This window comes from Amia ocellicauda, chromosome 9 (assembly GCF_036373705.1).
Source record: "Amia ocellicauda isolate fAmiCal2 chromosome 9, fAmiCal2.hap1, whole genome shotgun sequence".
Lineage (NCBI taxonomy): Eukaryota > Metazoa > Chordata > Actinopteri > Amiiformes > Amiidae > Amia > Amia ocellicauda.
In genome coordinates, this window is record NC_089858.1 from 18,759,003 (window position 1) to 18,776,911 (window position 17,909).

The 17,909-nt window shown below is 39.8% G+C and overlaps 1 protein-coding gene across 1 annotated transcript in view; it reads right to left on the bottom strand.

Annotated features, from left to right (window-relative positions):
- LOC136758210 (cyclic nucleotide-gated channel beta-1) overlaps positions 1-17,326 on the bottom strand; it is a 35,891-nt gene extending 18,565 nt beyond the window's left edge. Inside the window, exons 1-21 of the mRNA XM_066712479.1 lie at positions 17,217-17,326; positions 14,478-14,580; positions 13,983-14,034; positions 13,464-13,521; positions 12,544-12,625; positions 12,226-12,244; positions 11,991-12,033; positions 11,673-11,687; positions 10,404-10,512; positions 9,524-9,554; positions 9,167-9,281; positions 8,894-8,984; positions 8,376-8,454; positions 7,940-8,012; positions 7,798-7,863; positions 7,304-7,382; positions 6,692-6,722; positions 3,299-3,521; positions 3,074-3,169; positions 2,594-2,635; positions 2,193-2,252 (exon numbers count right to left, since the gene is read on the bottom strand). Coding sequence (XP_066568576.1) covers positions 2,193-2,252; positions 2,594-2,635; positions 3,074-3,169; positions 3,299-3,521; positions 6,692-6,722; positions 7,304-7,382; positions 7,798-7,863; positions 7,940-8,012; positions 8,376-8,454; positions 8,894-8,984; positions 9,167-9,281; positions 9,524-9,554; positions 10,404-10,512; positions 11,673-11,687; positions 11,991-12,033; positions 12,226-12,244; positions 12,544-12,625; positions 13,464-13,521; positions 13,983-14,034; positions 14,478-14,579 — 1,466 coding nt within the window. The 5' untranslated portion in view covers position 14,580; positions 17,217-17,326. The remainder of the gene's footprint in view (positions 1-2,192; positions 2,253-2,593; positions 2,636-3,073; positions 3,170-3,298; positions 3,522-6,691; positions 6,723-7,303; positions 7,383-7,797; positions 7,864-7,939; positions 8,013-8,375; positions 8,455-8,893; positions 8,985-9,166; positions 9,282-9,523; positions 9,555-10,403; positions 10,513-11,672; positions 11,688-11,990; positions 12,034-12,225; positions 12,245-12,543; positions 12,626-13,463; positions 13,522-13,982; positions 14,035-14,477; positions 14,581-17,216) is intronic.
- Positions 17,327-17,909: the final 583 nt, after the last annotated feature.

Sequence of the window (17,909 nt, forward strand, 5' to 3'; positions counted from 1 at the left end):
AATACTAGTGACATCTTTAAAAGGAGGATTTGGTACTAGTAGTAGGACCGACAGTGACAGGAACTTTGCCAAAACCAGGAACATGGTCAAGATCTGAGTGGCAATAAACAGCAGTCTACGTTTAAACAAGTTTGATCCCTGTTTTAAAAGTTTGTGAAAAGCGGTACTTTATGTTTGCTCACATTATATTATAAACTGAAATCAACATTTAGCTACTGTATTATTCTGTATATACATTAGACATTTGGATCTGTTTATAAAGAAAGAAGAAACAAAACTGAGCAGCAATGACAACGACAACAATTAATATCTGCCCATCACCACGAAATGTTGCTGCTATGCAATAGTCCACAATGCAGTATGATGCACAGATAAAACAAGTTAATGTCGAAATCAATACACTTCTGGCATATAGAGCTAGCATCAGCAGACTCAAATCTTATTTACTCACTTATTTAATGACCACTCTCCTCACGTTGATTATTCCCATCATAATTATTATAAATGGCGAAATCCGTCCAAGTTATTCAAAACAGTATGCAGGCTGATTCAATGATATGTGCGTCCGCTTTATTTCAGTCCTAAGCAGGTACTCGCAAGTACAAAATCTCTTCTCGACATTTAGTGTCTTGGTTTATACTCTCAAACGTATCAAATGTAAATGATGCGTGGAAATAATCGGATTTCATAGGAAATCCGCTAAACCCGCGGCTTCCGTCGCATCCAGACCCGGGACAGGTTACTAGGGCGACGGGTAAGATGGAACTGGTTGCCAGGAGACGCGCAGCTGTTGCTAGAGCGGAAGGGGATGCTGCTGTAACGCTGGGACTAATTAGCAATCATGCTTAAGTGAGATGGGAAATCACTAGAAATTTCTCCTACATCATAACTGACAGACTGATGTTTTGCACGATTTACAGCGTGGAGTCATTATTCAAGATGTGTTCAGCATACAGACGTATTCAAGCGAGTTAGCAAAGTAAAAATGTTAGCTTAGTTAAATCAGAAGAGATTGTGGCATTTCTGAGCTGTGTAAACAAATCTTTTTTTTTTACATTTATACTGAATACATTTAAACTGAAACAAGAAATGTAAAATGATTGGTATTTTCCAAGTAAAACGGTGATCAACATACCTTTTAATCATCTCAGCTCTGCATTTTGTTGAGTTTTTTTTTTTTTAGGGGAGGTGCAACACAAAATTATTTCATAAAGAAATCCATCACCTTGTAAAGAAAGCCAGCAACCTAATCAGTCGTGCAGCAAAATCATCAGCTAGATTAGCTCTCAGGGTCTCAGCATGTGTATTGAAACCACTGCCTGCTCAAACACTGAATAAGATTGTTCTTTTACATAAATACAGCACAAACAAGTTCATGATATCAGCTGCCACTCCTACAAGCAGTGGAAATTTAAATAAAACCCCATAACATACTGGATTTTTTTATTTTCATAGGTTTGCAGAAGACATGTTGATATGGCAAAGGTTGTGACAAAATCACTTGCAAGAAGAAGCCTTCTGTTATTCTCAGCTCATGCTAGCGTACACTATGCTTCCAGTTTATATCTGCGATAGAGCAGGATGCCACCTCAATGTTAACTCAAATCTATGCGTGCCTTACAGAGCAAACAACAGGGGATCATATACATATCTATTTTTTTATTTATATATATAAAAATAAATACAATTCCGAAATCATCACAAGTTGCTTAAACTGTTTCGTTAACTTTTAATTTAATTTTGCCTCTCAGTGCTCACTTCCTGAAACATTTATTTTTCAGCATCAGTGTAACCATCAAAAACTGGTAGTGCTGTACAAAACCAATTCTTAATAGGATCCCCGGTATTTTCTCTTTGAGGAAATCAAGGGTCTATGTAAAGTAAATCTACAGATGCTGTGTCTTGCATTTGCTTAGGATGTATAGGCCTATGTGATGTTTGTAGTAGTTGTTGTTTTAATAAAGCATAATGGGTTACAAGCATGCGCTGGACACCCATACAGGAATGCTGTATTTTCCCCTTTTCTGTTTTAATAAAGCAGAGACGTGTAATGTATCATTGTAATCCCACATGGTACTACCCCATATCTTGTGTAAGCAATGTGGAGGTGCTGAGGTGCGGAGGTGTTTAGTATGGGCATCAGCAGCCTATTGGGCAGCTGCAGAACAGCGTGAACAGAAGAAAGGTCTTACTCGGTGAACTTATTCTCCTCCTCCTCCGCCTCCTCACTTTCTTCCTGTATCAATCGTAACCTGCACAGCACAGGGTGGATAAGACTGTCACACTTTCAGGCTTTTTTTTTTTTTAACTGGTCAGCTGGCTCAATCAGCACAAGCATCCAACACATGTACTAATTTTTTGTACGAATAACAGTAAATGTAACATTAGCACCCACTCCAAGTTTTCATTCAGCCAGTAAAAGCACACAGCACTGTCCGCAGTATAACCCTGGCTTCCTGCTCTGGACAATGATGTGATGTATTTGAATCAGCACATCTGGCTTGTGGGACCTTTGTGAAACAAATCAATGGGGACAAAAATAAACAAATAATACAAAAGAAATATACACACATACAAAAAAAGTTGAACTTACTCTGGATCTTCTTCATTCTCTTCCTCCTGGATATTGTGCAATCTTTACGAAACAAACAGTGAGTAGTTCATTAAAGCAATGATACACAATTAGTGCACATCTGCTTTTAGAGGGGACTAACCATACTTACATGGCTGAAAGGGGAGAAATAGAGAACTATACCTGGCTTGTCTATATAGCGCTTTTTATCACAACTAATGATCCCACCAGAACATCCCAGTACAGACTGAACACCAAATATTGCATAACAGTCAATTCAAATCACCGAAAAAACCCACATACAAGTTTCAATCTTATCAATTCTCTAAAACATGTTTTAAACAACACAAGGTGGCACAACAGGATATGTTCTTCACATTATTCTTATTTTGATGAACAGCCTAACAAGCACACACAAATACATTGTTCTGGGAGGGGTTGCAGCGCAAACCTCACAGCACTGCAAAATGAACCCTTAATTTACAAATCTGAACAACTTACTCTTCTCCATCATCCAGGTTTTCTGTCACTTCCTCAAGTGGCTCCTCCGCTGTTTCTTGCACTGGCTCTTCGACTGCCTTTGGATCTTGCCTGACTCTAGAAACAAACACATGAATCTCATCACTACAGGCCTGAGTGTGTGAATGTGTTTTGTTATTTTTCTTTTGACAAATAAATGTCAATATCACATTTATTTCAAATTTGAGAGAGTTGTGAAAGACTGACCCGTCTGTCTCTGGTGGAGTCAGGTGTAGAATGGGTGTCCAGCGCTCTGTCTGGGTCTCTGCGTCCTCCAGCAGCACGGCGCGGAGCCGAGGGTGGGAAGGGGGCTCCCGTGGGGCAGGGAGCATCTCCAGAGTCTCAGCCTGGGCCCCTGGCTCATTCTCCCAGTCTGACTCCACTTCCTCCAAGATCATGTCCACAGCGACTGGCTCTGGCAGGATGGAGACTGGGAACACAACAGCACCACTCAGGTTAGCCCTGACAGCCAGCTGTGAAGAGTGTCAGTGTAAGTAAAGATTCAGGTTAAGTCAGTAGAGCCCCAACCTTAACGAAAGCCAAGGTTGACCAAAATGCAACACTAATTTAATCACTAAACTTCATTTTAGTGCATCATTAACATACATTACTCACACAATCTAAATGTAAATGCTGCACCATTCCTGCCTTCATCTGTATCACCGATTTAAGCTTATCTTGGTCACAATTTTAAATGTCTGATTTTTAAGTGTTCCTCTGTTCTAAAGCATACCAATCTTCATTGCTTACAAATACCGCAAATAATTAGCCTAACGCTAAAGAATATTTAGAATCTGAACTCTGTAATGCAATCGACAAGACAGAGCTTGGGCAATAGGTTACCTGGCCCTTAGTGAAACTTTCCATTTAGAAATTCTGTCATTTTGGGTGTGCTGTGGAATTTGGGAAATGACACAGAGATAATGATATTAATAATACTTCATGAGAAGGTCAGTCTTCTCGATGAAGGTCAGTATGTGTTTTCAGGTTTATAATGCAGTGGGCCTCAGATAATACACTATTTTGAAGAGGAGCTTAAATCTATGTGGGAGATTGTTCCTCTGTTTCAATACTCTTTTTTGGAAGGAGCATCACCAGCATCACAGATAATTTACAGAGTGTGTGTGGATTGCTTTTGGTGTGCGACAAATACAATTATGTTGTTATGTGACTTTGGCTGGAAAGAGTGGTAAACGATGCCCTAGGCTAGGTTACACATATAGGTTAGAGGCCCAGGGAAATATGTTCAACTCAGATGTGATCAGAAACAATTGCAGGGTTTACCATTACAGTCATGCGGTACATAGAAAGCTTAATAAAATGCTTTAGCAATGTATGCCCAGTAGTTCAGGTTTCTTTCACATCTGGGATTGGCTGTGCCTCACTGCTGTGGACATTTTTTCATATCTTCTGATTTTATGCAAGTTGGACTTGACAGGTACAAAGCCTAATCATGTCAAAGTGAGGAATAACACTCAATTGAACCCTGTATGTTTTATAATACAGAATTCAGTATATCGCACATGATACCTCTGTGACACGCGAAACCACAAAGGAAATAACTTGCTTGGATTCTTATTTTTTTAAAGCAATGCTTTATTGAAGTTAAAATTACTCTACTCACACACACAGACAGAGACATGCTAGCTGCCAAGTCTGCCCAAGGAACATATTTTTCCAAAAAAATATAATATATAGACATTTACAGGTTTTCATTGATATTTAACAAACAGTGTCCTGATGCCAGCTTAAGCACGCAATACTGTACAACGGCTGTACTTTGTGGCAGGTGAATTGATTTGTTTTGTTTTTTTAATTTAAAAACCCAGTTGAGTTTCTAGCACATATAATGGACAGCAAATAAGAACAGCAAAGCTCTATTGTCAATGAAGGGGGTCCATCTAGTGGCCATAACAATTATTGTACTATTGCACTATACTAATAAAGAAGACCAAACTGAAGTTCATTAATTGCACACACCAGCTTTTAATATATTACTAAGAGAAAATGAACATATAACCCATATACCTGTTAGAACAATATTTCTGGTAGATAAATGATCTAAGACACTGAGCTGCACCTTGATTTGTGTAGAAAATAAATCAAGAATAAAAAGCCACTGTATGTGAAAGCCCTATTGTCCACTTTTAAAGAAGATACAAGCAGTGTGCCTTACATTTGTAACAGAATCAGACAGCTGTATCTAAGTAAAATAAGCTGACAGCTATTAAAAACACCAGCTAACAGGCTAGCTTTCCAAATCTGGACTTTGCTATCTCGAATTCAGACACAAAGTGTCTGGCACTCCAGGACAGAGCGAAAGTAGACGGAGGAGGTGGGTCAGCAGATTGGAGGCCGAAAGTGAAGCTGCCTGTTTAGTCTAAGAAAGCGAGACACCGTGTAACGTAATGCCTGATGCCTGTTCTGTCTGTCAGTCAGTCTGTCTTAGTCTGTGCTAAGACTGTCTTCCCCAGTCTTCATTTTCCTTTTGTTTCAGAGGCTGTCACCGCCTTCCCCCCTGAAACAAAAGGACAAGAGGAGCTGGATTAGGGTCTGTTTGATCACTGTAGCCCTGCTTCTAGGTGCAGAACACAGCGGGGATCTGTGGGATCTGGAGTCAGAGGTGGACAATGCTTCAGATCGAGTGTGGCTGGTTAACACGGACCTCCTCGTGCAACAGAACCTATATCTGTATGAACTGGAAACACACAGGGACCTGAGAGCTGGACTGATCAGACATGCATGCAGCTTGAAGTCCTGAGTGGATGAGTGCAAACTTACTGCTCTTCTTGGGATGGACACTAGCTTCTCCATTGTATCGCAGAGGGAGACATTTCTCCTGCAGAAGCTGTTCCTGTGAGGCAGATGACTACTCCACAGGCTGCAGCTTGTGGATCAAACCACTCGGCAATGGGGTCTTATTTCCATCCCAACTGTTTGCCTTATTGGGCGTGGACTGTCAATATTCAAGCTTTATGTCTCCAAAGAAATCATTACATATCCACACACCATTCAGAAGGTGCCTGTGCTTAATAAATGTGCATTTCCTTTTCCTTCTACTTTGATTCATCTCATCCTCCTACTTTGGAAGTCTATTAGTGAGATGACGAAAGCGAAGAGTTCAAGTTTGTGCTTGTAATCCTACAGGGATTGCTCCATCCACTGTGGCCTCATTTAAAGGGTAAATACTTTTCATGTTTTATGAGAAAAAAAACAATACAATCAAATATGCTGGTGTGTGTTTTCCAGTTCGTGATTATAACAATTTGATAAAAATAGATTTGGGGAATGATACTATAAATGAGAAAGATCCTCTGGGTGTAGTTTTGTAACAGTAACAGAAACTGTCCATTACATTGTGCACATTATGTAGCAACATGCAACTCAAAATACTTACAGCATGGCATAGATATGAATAATAATAACAATGATCTGGAAATGTACTTCTGCAGCATGAAATCATGCATTTTAAAATTGATGTTATTACGTTTGTACATTTGTTATTATTCTTACTGCAATTTTGCATTGCTAAAACTGATTGAAATGATTTGATATAATCTGTAAAATAAAACAAAAGTGTATGAGTTTTTGAGTACTTACTTTCTTGCACTACAGATGCACCTGCTTCCTCCTGGAAAAAACAACAACAGAAAAAGTCTTGATTTTGGTCCAAATTATCATCTCTCACTTACCATATGGCTTCAGTCACATGTTTTTAGAATCTAACACAGATCTACAAATATAATTAAATATAAGGGAGGGATGCTGTTGTATAAATAAATCTAGTCAGCTGTGACAACAACAGTGATTAAAAACACAGAACAGAAGAGTGAGTTATGCTCTTCCATGAGTTGATGTAGTAGTCAGGGCCCAGGTCAAATTTAGGCGATTCATATAGCCGATCAACAGAACAAACAATGGAAGCTTTCAATGACAAAATCACATTCTGTGTCTGTTTGGGACCCGGGAACAGGCCAGGCTTCTGAGCCTTCAAGAACCTGATCACTTATTTTGAAAACTACACCAATCACCAATCAACTGGAATCTAGGGCATTTGACAGCTGACGTGCCATTTAAAACAGTATTGGTGACTGTTTTTAATAAATTATTTGTTGGTTTGTACAACTAAATAAAAACTTGGCCTGCTGAGAGCCCCTGAGGACCAGAGATGAAGGCCAATGCTCTACTAGTGGAAGTACAGTGGTATCTCACCCCTGTCCCATCTGCTTTGGGTTTTGTCACCGGCTGTGGAACCATCTTCTCCAGTCCCTGCACGAACCAGCCCACCATACTGCAAGAACAGCACCGAGAGGCACGCTTCAGAAATGCTGCACTGCACCATGCTGACATTGTTAGGACAATATTCCCCTCTGTCATGACATGCTTTTGTTTGGCTATTGTCCTTTTCTCCTTCTTGTCTACAGCTCTATGCCTTGTGTATATTTTAACCAGCCAGACTTTGGTAAGGTCTTTAAAACAGGTAATCTTTACCTTAAGGGCAACACGAGCAAAGAAAAATGCAAGGTGACTGAAAAGCAGTAGAAAGCAAACAGTCAATAAGAACGTGATGAGGAAAATACAAAATAATAATAAAAACATCACAATCCTTTTGCTAATGGTGTCTTTTTTATGATATCTCTGTGAGCTGTTGAGCTGTACAGTCAGAGCACTACATACAGCCAGAAGCCAACTGAGATGCCACATACTTTGTCTGCTTCTCCTTGCTTGCATGACAAATCAGTGATGAATCAACAGTGGCAGATTTGAGGGCACTGCAGGATGACGAAATTACAAAACGGTTAGCCTGACCCTCTCCTTGAAGGTGTATTTTAGTGCTAAAATGGTTACCTGGCAGGTTTGGTGGCCTCCTCGCGGGCACTCACAGGCTCAGCAGACGCTGGTGCTGGTGCTGGTGCTGGTGCTGTGGGAGAAATAGACATATTTCTTCCACGGGCCTCTCAGGATTAAAGTAATCTACAGACAGGCACAGACACATTAAAGAGAGCATGGAGAGACACAGAGCTGGCTGCTAGATTTATGACCAATATCCAAAATGTATGGCTCGGTCCCTGTGCTAACCTTGGTGATAAACACAATTCCATATCTAATGACAACCCTAATCCAATCTCAAAGCTAAAGTAATTCCAAACCATGGCTTTAAACATACCAAACCTATCCCTAACACTAAAACCAACACGGTCCCTGAAACAAACAAACTGAATAGTTATACTGAATTCTTAGGCCTACAACAGCCCTTAATTCTAGACCTAGAGCATAGTCTTACCTTTAGGAGCAGGAACAGGAGCAGGAGTCTCCTTCACGACTTCTTTCTTTGGGGCTTCTTCCTTCTTCTTCTCTGCTTTCTATAGTGCAAAAGTTCCAGTTCTAATCAGATGTGGCATAATATTTAGTAACACTACTTCATTCACAGAAGATAAAACCCATGTCTTGTGCTATGTGTTGGGAGTGGCAATGCTGAGGAAAACTTTCTGACATTCAGATCATCTTCTGCTGTTTGGACACCTTTTTTAATCAAAGGTGTCAAGTCTGTATCTAGTATCCTGCACAGAAATTGAAATAGCAGAAAGGCACGTCCTAAGTACTAGAAGAAGACACAAAAAGAGAAACATAAATCACAGAGTTCAGTTAAGCATGAAAGTATTTAAGCCATTTTGCATCCTTCTTATTTAATGAGTTTGCCATTCAGTTATATACTAAGATTCTTGGGTCACTGGGGGAGGTACTAAACTACCACAAACCAAATGAGCAATATCCAATCGATGGTAATGAAATGTGAGTTACCGTGTTTTGCGGAGCTGTATTGAGAGGGGCAGGGAGTTCTGCTGGCTTGGGAACCACTTTCTCCAGACCATGTTTCAGCCATTCAATCACCCTGCAGAACAAGAGGTGGGGTTTCTATCAGACAGACAGACTTAAAGGCAGACAGGTGGACAGACAGAGACTAGATAATATCATAACTGTGCACAGTAACCATATCAAAGCTCCACTGGAGTCAGAAGCTAATGGTAAAGGTTATACTCGGTGTCGCAGGAGATGAGGAGACAGTGGGGTCACCTGGCTTTACTGGGAGTGGCCAATGGGTGGCTCTGGACTGTGTTGTCGATTTCGGAGGCGGGTTCTTGTGAGCTGACGGATTCCAGCTCCACTATTTTAATCTCGGTTTGAGATTCTGGAAGACAAGAATAATACAAAAAATGAATATGTGAGCAATGTGTGATGGGTAATGTTTGTGTTACCACCCTCAATTGTCAGTGATCAAGCAGATCCCAGTTTAGGTCAAGACTGTATTAAAGCTGAGTGTAGCCCGGGAAACACAACCAATCTGCCACAATCAACTGGAAAATACTTCAATCAGGGCTGAGATGATTGAGATTTCTATTTCATTGCAAATTGAAATGCGTCTGTACTTGCCTGGCACTGGAGCACAAGCCTCTTCCTTACCCTGTGAAGAGAGATCAACAAGAACTGGACTTAAGTATCTGAAGATTATTTGTGTGGATGCGACAGTACTTCCTGCATGATATAATTTTGGATATGTATTATTTTATGGTAGTATGCAGGTTAAGATCATTGATAGTTCATAATCACAGTAGTAAGAGTATAATGTAGGTTAGTAGTAGAATGCATCAGTAATAGTATGTAAATGTAGGTTAGTAGCAGTAGCATAATAGCAGGTATATTCATGATAGCATGTAAATTACTTTAAGTACAGTATATGTAAGTAAATTATTATTATTGAACATACAATGGAAATAGCCCTTAGAGTCATTAAGCTGTTTTTACATTGTAAACCCCTTTATAATATGCAAATTAGAACCCAATATGTAAAAGACAACGTGTGGTAGAAGGCAGATTAAAAGTGTCACAAGGGAATAAGAAATGTCACATGGGACCATGGGCCAAATTAGACACTGTGACACTTCTGTCCATTTCAATAGTGAACTGTAATGCTGTTTACTTTGGTAAAAAATACAGTAAGATGTGGTGTGGTGTGGCATGGTAAACATGTGGGAAAGTATAGTTTACCATAGTAATAATATAGTAAAAATGTAGTGAGGTCTACAATGATGTAATATATGGTAAAATCAGGTATAAATATGGAAGAAATATGTGGTTCTAAGAATAATAAGAATGCAGAGATAATAAGCATTGCTTACACTGTTTGCACTTGCAGACTATTGATCAGTCAAAAGTGACTGTCAGGCCTGATCAATAGTCTGCAAGTGCAAACTGTGTAAGCAATGCTTATCACTAAGGTATGACCTGCGTATTGCAATACACTTTTGCCCACCTGTGTTTTGTTATCTTCTTCCAGGGCAACTGCTTTGTATTTGTCCTCTGGCTGGGGAACGACTTTGCCCAGTCCCTGCACAAACCAGCTGATGACTCCACCTCCCTGCCTGTAAGGAGGTGGACCAGGTGAGTTTCTTTGTGCACTGGCATTTTACAGGTGTAAAGGAGAATGCAAAACTGCAGTCCTAGTCTGTGCATAAGCGTTGTGCTACAGTGCGGCTGACTGGACTCCTTTGACAATTGTCATTGACATTGGCAGGGCTAAAGCAATACTTTGAATGTGACATCAGTTTATAATGATTTCTCTCCATCTTTTTCATTCATTGACTAGTTTGTACCATGTACCACTACATGGAATACATTATTAAAGTTTATACATAAATTATTCAAAAAATAATAAAAAAAACACAGAAGTATGTGGCGTTCGGAATACTATGAACAAAACAGAACATGCGGTCAAATATTCAGTACAGTCCCTGAATATGGCTGGAGACAGGGTGTCAGGGTCAGCATGTCTGTGTCTTGGCAGACTGGGGTGGGAGAAGCCTGGCTGGCTGCAGCAGCGATGCAGAAGCAAAGGACTGGGCAAAATGCTGAAGACCCCTCTATTGCCCTGTGCAGGGGCAGGTTGGTAGAGCCCTGTTTGTGCTCAGTGAAAGCTGCAGACACCTCTGTGCTCTTTTCAAATCTCCAGGAACTCCATGCAGTATCTCTTTTTTTTTCATTTAATGTGCAGTCACTAACCTTGTTTATTTAGAAATGATCTGTTGTCTTCCAATTCTGGATCAGTAGTTTTTAGTTTCCTAATTTAATTTTGCTACCAGTAGGGGGTACACTTGAGCCATTCCACAGTGTTTATTTCCAGTATTGCCTTCGATGTTAGTCTGGTTTTGTCATTAATCTTAGGTTCTTGACATTACCCTTCTGTTATCTTGAGATCACAGCATAATAGAATAGAATTATCTCTGTTCTGAGACATTGACTTTTTTAAGGTCATGGCTTTAGCAAACCACTGTGATATATATTGTAGCGTAGAGTAACACAACTTTTATTATATAAGATTTGTCACATGACTCAAAACACAACAATAATAGTATATTATACCCTGCACATTTTAAGGATTGAAGCACTTAATTGCATTTGCTACTTCTGTCTGTGGACAGAAACTTTGCACACAATTGATGCTTCGTTTACTTTCGACCCAACACAGTGTTGGAGACTTGACAAGAGCCAGAGGATTGGACTGAACTCTGCAGAGTGTACTCACTCTTCCTCAGGCTTACTGCCGTCCGTTACAGGAGACACAGAGGACACAGCACATCAGAAAACAGATGTCAGATTAACCACACAGGGCTTTTCTCACAAGCTAATACCACAAAATAAATACATATGTAAATATATTTAATATATCACATACATACATATATATTGCAAAGATTTACGTATCGGGAGTATATATATTTAATTTGTTTGTTATTTATGTTGAATGCAAATTAAAACCACAAAACAAATAAGAACCAACATATAAAATTATCATTTTCAGTGAAATAACATCATTAACAGTGAATGGTTCTCCACACACTACCTGGCAGCCTGAGAGGCCGTTTCGATCTCCTTCACCTTGCTTTCTATAAAGACAGAAAAACAGGTATATTCATCTTAAACTGTTATTTTTTTGCTCTTACAGAAACTTGAACTAATTTACAGCAGATCTGCACCACAGCTGTCTCCAGTGCTCAGAGATACACACAGGAGCCCGTACTTAATCAGTGTTTCAAACAGTCTGGCTAGTCTGATAGGGAAGAGAACTACAGACACACCTGCTTTCAGCTCCTCCTTCTAAGATTGCAGACAAAGAAAAGCACAGGGGACAGAAGTTAGTGTTAGTGAGGGGCAGTCGGTGACATTGAAAGAAAAAGGGAAACATAGTTTTCTTGAAAGGTAGTTAGCGCAGAGACTTGCATGGTTCCTGTAGTTTTCCACAGACTTATGCAGCTAACATACCTATACTATATTTCCAGGGTCTGGTGGGTCTATGCCTTTTAGCTTTCACATAGACATCCTGAGATAAGCAATAAGGTATATCAGTGAGTATATATGCAAATAAAATAGTGAAAACCAGCAGCCCCAAAGCCTACCTTATCCCCAGAGGTCCCCACTGGCTTGGGAAGGACATTGACAAAACCCTGAGAGATCCAGGTCAACACACCAGACTGGGTACTGAGAGAGAGAGAGAGAGAGAGATAGAGAGAGAGAGCTTAGACACCCCAGAAGATGCAAGGGGCATGAATATAGCGATCTGGAGCAAGGTACAAACAAATGCTGTAATAAGCCGGTGTAAAAATGCATTAGCACACAACAAAACATCCGTGCCCCTGCTGGAGCCCGAGTCCAAGATCTTTTAAAGATTTTAAGGATGATTGTTTTTAAAAAAGATTTTAAAAAACGAATCTTAATTGTTTTTAAAGATTTAGTTGTTTTTAAATCACATTGTTCAGGGTTTTTATTGGTATAGTTTTGTTATATTTTGTTGTCAAATACATTGACCGTTTTGGGTTTAATTTAAAATGCATTAGACCTTTTTTGTTTGTTTTTTATTTTTACTTTTTAATTGTTTCTTTAATTTGTTTAATGCATTTTCAGTTATTTTCAATGTATTTGACTCTTTTTTGGTGAGCAGTTTTTTGCTTTTATCACGTTTGTTTTGTTGTTTTGGGCACGTTTTTTTAAGTTAATTGTTTTGTTCTTTGTTAAATCACAGATTTTAAAAAAATTTAAGTGATTTTAAGGACTGATATTTTAAATGATTTTAATCATAAGCATTAAAAATGGAATTGTTTTTATTTATGTAAAATGTAAAATACTCAACCCAATAAACAGTATTTTACCAAAACATCCGTGTCACATTTAAAGAGGATAAAGTGGCCAAGAGGATATACTTTATTTTTCTCAGGGTGTTCTGTATATCTGACACCCCAAGATCAGTGCCTGCTCACATCCACCTGAACAGCCAGGGCCGGAGCCGGTGAAACAGAGAGGCAAGCTGTCAGGCACCCACCTGTTGTCCTCTGCAGTCTCTTGAAGCTCTTTTGACTTTTCGGGCTCTGGCTTGGGCACTAATCAAAACAAGAAAAACATTAAAAACCTACATGTAAAGGAATTATGTTTTCAATGGCCTATCCACTGGAGTATGTCATTACTGTCCTGGACCTCCGTCAAGATTCTGGAAATAACATAACAACTAGCATTACTCTCAGTTTGAAGGGAATATATTATTGCATTTTACCTTAAATGACTATATGAAGATACGCTGGCGATGGTCAGATCTTTGGTAATTGCTAAACAGGAAATAGAATGTATGTATTTGTCTTGTCACTGGCATTGTGTTCATTGTAAATGGTCAAATGATTCACATTTTTGGATTACTGGTGTTAATGGTGTGGATCTCTGCTGATTAGGAAAACAGGGTGTGTTCAGAGTGGGTCTGGATACTGTTTTCACAGAAACTGAGAAATGCAGTCTTGGTCGAGTCCTGCTCTAACTAAGCTGTAAAGGTTCTAAGACACCTCATCCATACCTTCCTTTGGTGGAAGGTCTTTTTCCTTCGCTTTCACTTTCACTTTCTTTTCCTGTTGGAAAAAAAGGGTTAATATTAGATGGCATCTATAAAAGAGAATGAGAAAAGAAAAAAAGACATGATCATGTTTTCTGAAAAGCTGTAAAGTGTTTTGGGATATTTCTTTTCAGTGACCATTAATCAGAGGCTCTTGTGCGCTGCTTGTGGTCTTGGCCGGAATTGCAGCATCTGCATGTATCTGCTCCTTCTATTGTTATTTATTGTGATTGTTGCTTGAATATCACAAGAGTAACACAGCAAAAGGGCCTTCAATCTTTGTATGTCCTGCTATTTTGTTAAAATACAAAATGACTGACAATATATTAGAACACATTTTAATACTTGCTACACTATCTATAAAGGAAACATTATTTCAAGTAAATCAAGGCAGCGATAACTGTGATCATAGGGACATGGTCCCGAGGAGAGTGTAAATGTGTGAATGTGATGTCTTACTGGCTCTGAAGCAAGGGGTGTGGGCTCAGCCTGGTCTTCCTGTCCCAGGGGCTTAGGGGGTTCAGGGGGCTGGGGAACCACTTTCACCACCCAGCTAAACATCCTGAAATGGTTCAGAGACGATCTGTCATTATGGCGATGCTACTGAGACACCATAGATTCACATAAACCCAATCTCAGCATCACAGTGGTCTACAGATCCTGAAACTGGAAAGGATCCTTCACACACATGCAAACACACACACGCACACACGCATGCACACACACACACGCACGCACACACACACATACACGCATGCACACACGCACACACACAGACACACACACACACACACACACACACACACAAAACACACACCCAGTTGGTTTTGATAGGGTGCATTATTGTGTTGTTAGAGCTTCCTCATTGTGTAATCATGTCAATGCTGAAGAATCATCATGGTCTAAAATGTCACAATGCACACTGCCACAATGATCCTCAAATTGGAAGCTGTAGGCATTCAGGGTAATGTAAGTAGATGGATTATGAACTGGTTGATGTATAGGAAACAGAGGGTGTCGATTAGAGGAGTCGCTTCTAACTGGAGTGAGGTTGTTAGTGGAGTTCCACAGGGATCAGTACTAGGGCCTTTTCTTTTTCTAATCTATATTAATGATCTGGACATTGTTATAGTTAGCAAACTTGTCAAATTTGCAGATGACACTAAAATAGGTGGCTCAGCAGATACAATCTTGGCAGCACAGGCTATTCAAAGGAGCTTAGATAATATTCAGTTGTGGGCCGACACCTGGTAGATGAAATTCAATGTGGACAAGTGCAAGATATTACATGCAGGTAACAGAAATGTCCACATTAATTACACTATGGGAGGAATAGAACTAGATGAAGTAACGCATGAGAAAGACCTAGGAGTCTATGTGGACTCATCACTTTCTCCATCCAAACAATGTGGGGAAGCAATAAAAAAGTCAAACAGAATGTTAGGGTATATTGTCAAAAGTGCAGAATTGAAATCAAGGGCAGTAATGTTCAGACTGTACAATGCACTAGTTAGAGCTCATCTGGATACTGTGGACAGTTCTGGGCTCCACACTTCAAGAAAGATATCGCTGCTCTAGAGGCAGTTCAGAGGAGAGCAACCAGACTTATTCCAGGTCTGAAGGGAATGTCCTACTGAGAGACTGAGGGAACTGAACCTTTTCACCCTGGAACAGAGGAGACTATGTGGGGACTTGATCCAAGTCTTCAAAATCATCAAAGGCATCGACCACATCAAACCAGAGGAGCTTTTCCAGATCAGCAGGGACACACGCACACAAATGGAAAATGGGCTTCAAGGCATTCAAGACGGAAAACAGGAGACACTTCTTCACACAGAGAGTCCTCACAATCTGGAACAAACTCCCCAGCGATGTGGTTGAAGCTGAAAATTTGGGAACATGTACAAACAGACTGTATAGGATCCTTGGATCACTTAGTTATTAATATACACCAAATGAGCACGGTGGGTCGAATGTCCCCCTCTCATTTGTAAACTTTCTTATGTGTTTAATGTTCTTCAGAAAAGCCATCCCCTACATTGCACATGACCACTGGATGTGATTTTACTAGACAACGAGCACAGTCATAAGGTCTGGGCAACCACTTAACACACTTTGCAAACAAGACTTTATAGCAAATAAATCCAGTTAATCTCCCTTGTAAACATATCGCTTTCTTAAAGGTTCTCTGCAGTCACAACCACTCGAGGAGCCTTCCAATGCAATAGAACAACCAGACAAGCTTTTTAGATAACTGCACAGAATTCAGTAAATCAGAATATATACACTGACAGGGAATAGATTTCAAACTTGAACAGCACCCTTACTTGAAAGAGCATTGCATTAGCATAACCATTTAAGACAGGGATCAGATGAGATGGACTGAACAGTCAGTGCGCTAATATACTTCTATTCCAGCCTGCTAAAACTCCCCACATAAACATGTATGGGTCAGACAGACTGACTGACTAGGGGGATGCCCAGGGGAGCCACCCTTTGACAAAGTATTTATGCAAATGAAATGATTTATGGATTCTTCAATAGTGTTCTCAAACTTTACATATACAAAGCTGTATAAACACACTTTGCATCTTGATCCCTAATTCAGGGTGTTGAGTGTTCAAATGCGCCTGGGGTTTTCATCCCACCTTGGAAAATAAAGATGAATTCTTGGAGGAAATTATTACAGCTTCCTGTACACATTCCTACAATTTACATTGCAAATCTGTGACATTTATACAACTGGATCTCTAACTAAGTAACTAAAAAGGGAAAAAAATACACGTATACAATACATTTCAAAGTGAGAGTATTGGGAACTGCACTAGAATATGATTTCACCTTCTCAGCCAGTTAAGTCAACATTAGCTGTATTTAACTTTGGAAAGTGCGTTTTACACATTTTCAGTTTGCCTTTTTATGTTTTCTCTTTAATGCTTTTTCAAAGTGTTTCTGTGGATAATTTCCAAAGATCTCGGTCCATTTAAAGCCCTGCTCCAAAATATTCGGTCACAAACCAACCCACCAAACCAACCAAACCCAGAGCCTCATTTAAACAATTTTTCTGATTACCTAATTTAAAAATTGAAATGTGCCCCCCAAACTCTATCAATATTACATCTTTCAAAATACATCATACAAACAGCTGTGGAAACAATTTTAAATAAATTAGTTGTAATTAAAAAAAAAACCATTTACCTGCGTCAGTATAAAAGGTACTGCATGCCACTCGTTCCAGCCCAGCGGAGGTTTTGTGATTGACTACCTGTCTGGGCAGATTAGCGCAATCTGCAACTCTGCTAACGGGATTATAGACTGAAGGATAGGACCTGGCACTGAGGAGGGGCCTGCTAGATTAGACACACTGTGGAACAGAAACAAACTCTGAGAAAGAGCCTTCATACCAGTGCCCCCCCTCGCTGCCAGCCAGCATGGGAGAGGGCATGGCACGGTCTCCTCAAAAGAATGTGGTTCCACAGGGTTTCGTCCTACTTTAGGCTTCTACATTGAAATCCTCCACAGGGAGGGCTTCTTTTAAGTCTGTGAAAGAGGCAAGACAAACTACTTTCACATTGATAGTCATTTTAATTGTTCTAGTTACATCACTAGATAATATTAATGTAGGCTCTTGATGCAATAATTCCAAACAAATTCACAGCATGCTACAATACTGTATTTTAAAGTGGCTCCCTTCTTTCAGAATGCCCACTGCACTGGTACAATGTGTACAATACTGCTCATCTACCGGAGCACTGGACATGATGTTCATGAGGCTAATGATGTGCTGCAGATAAAAGGGGTGGCATTAGCTGTGAACTCCAGTATGATTTTGCACTACTTGTTACATCAATAGGAAACCAACTGGAGATTCCCTTTTATCAGTCTGCCCCA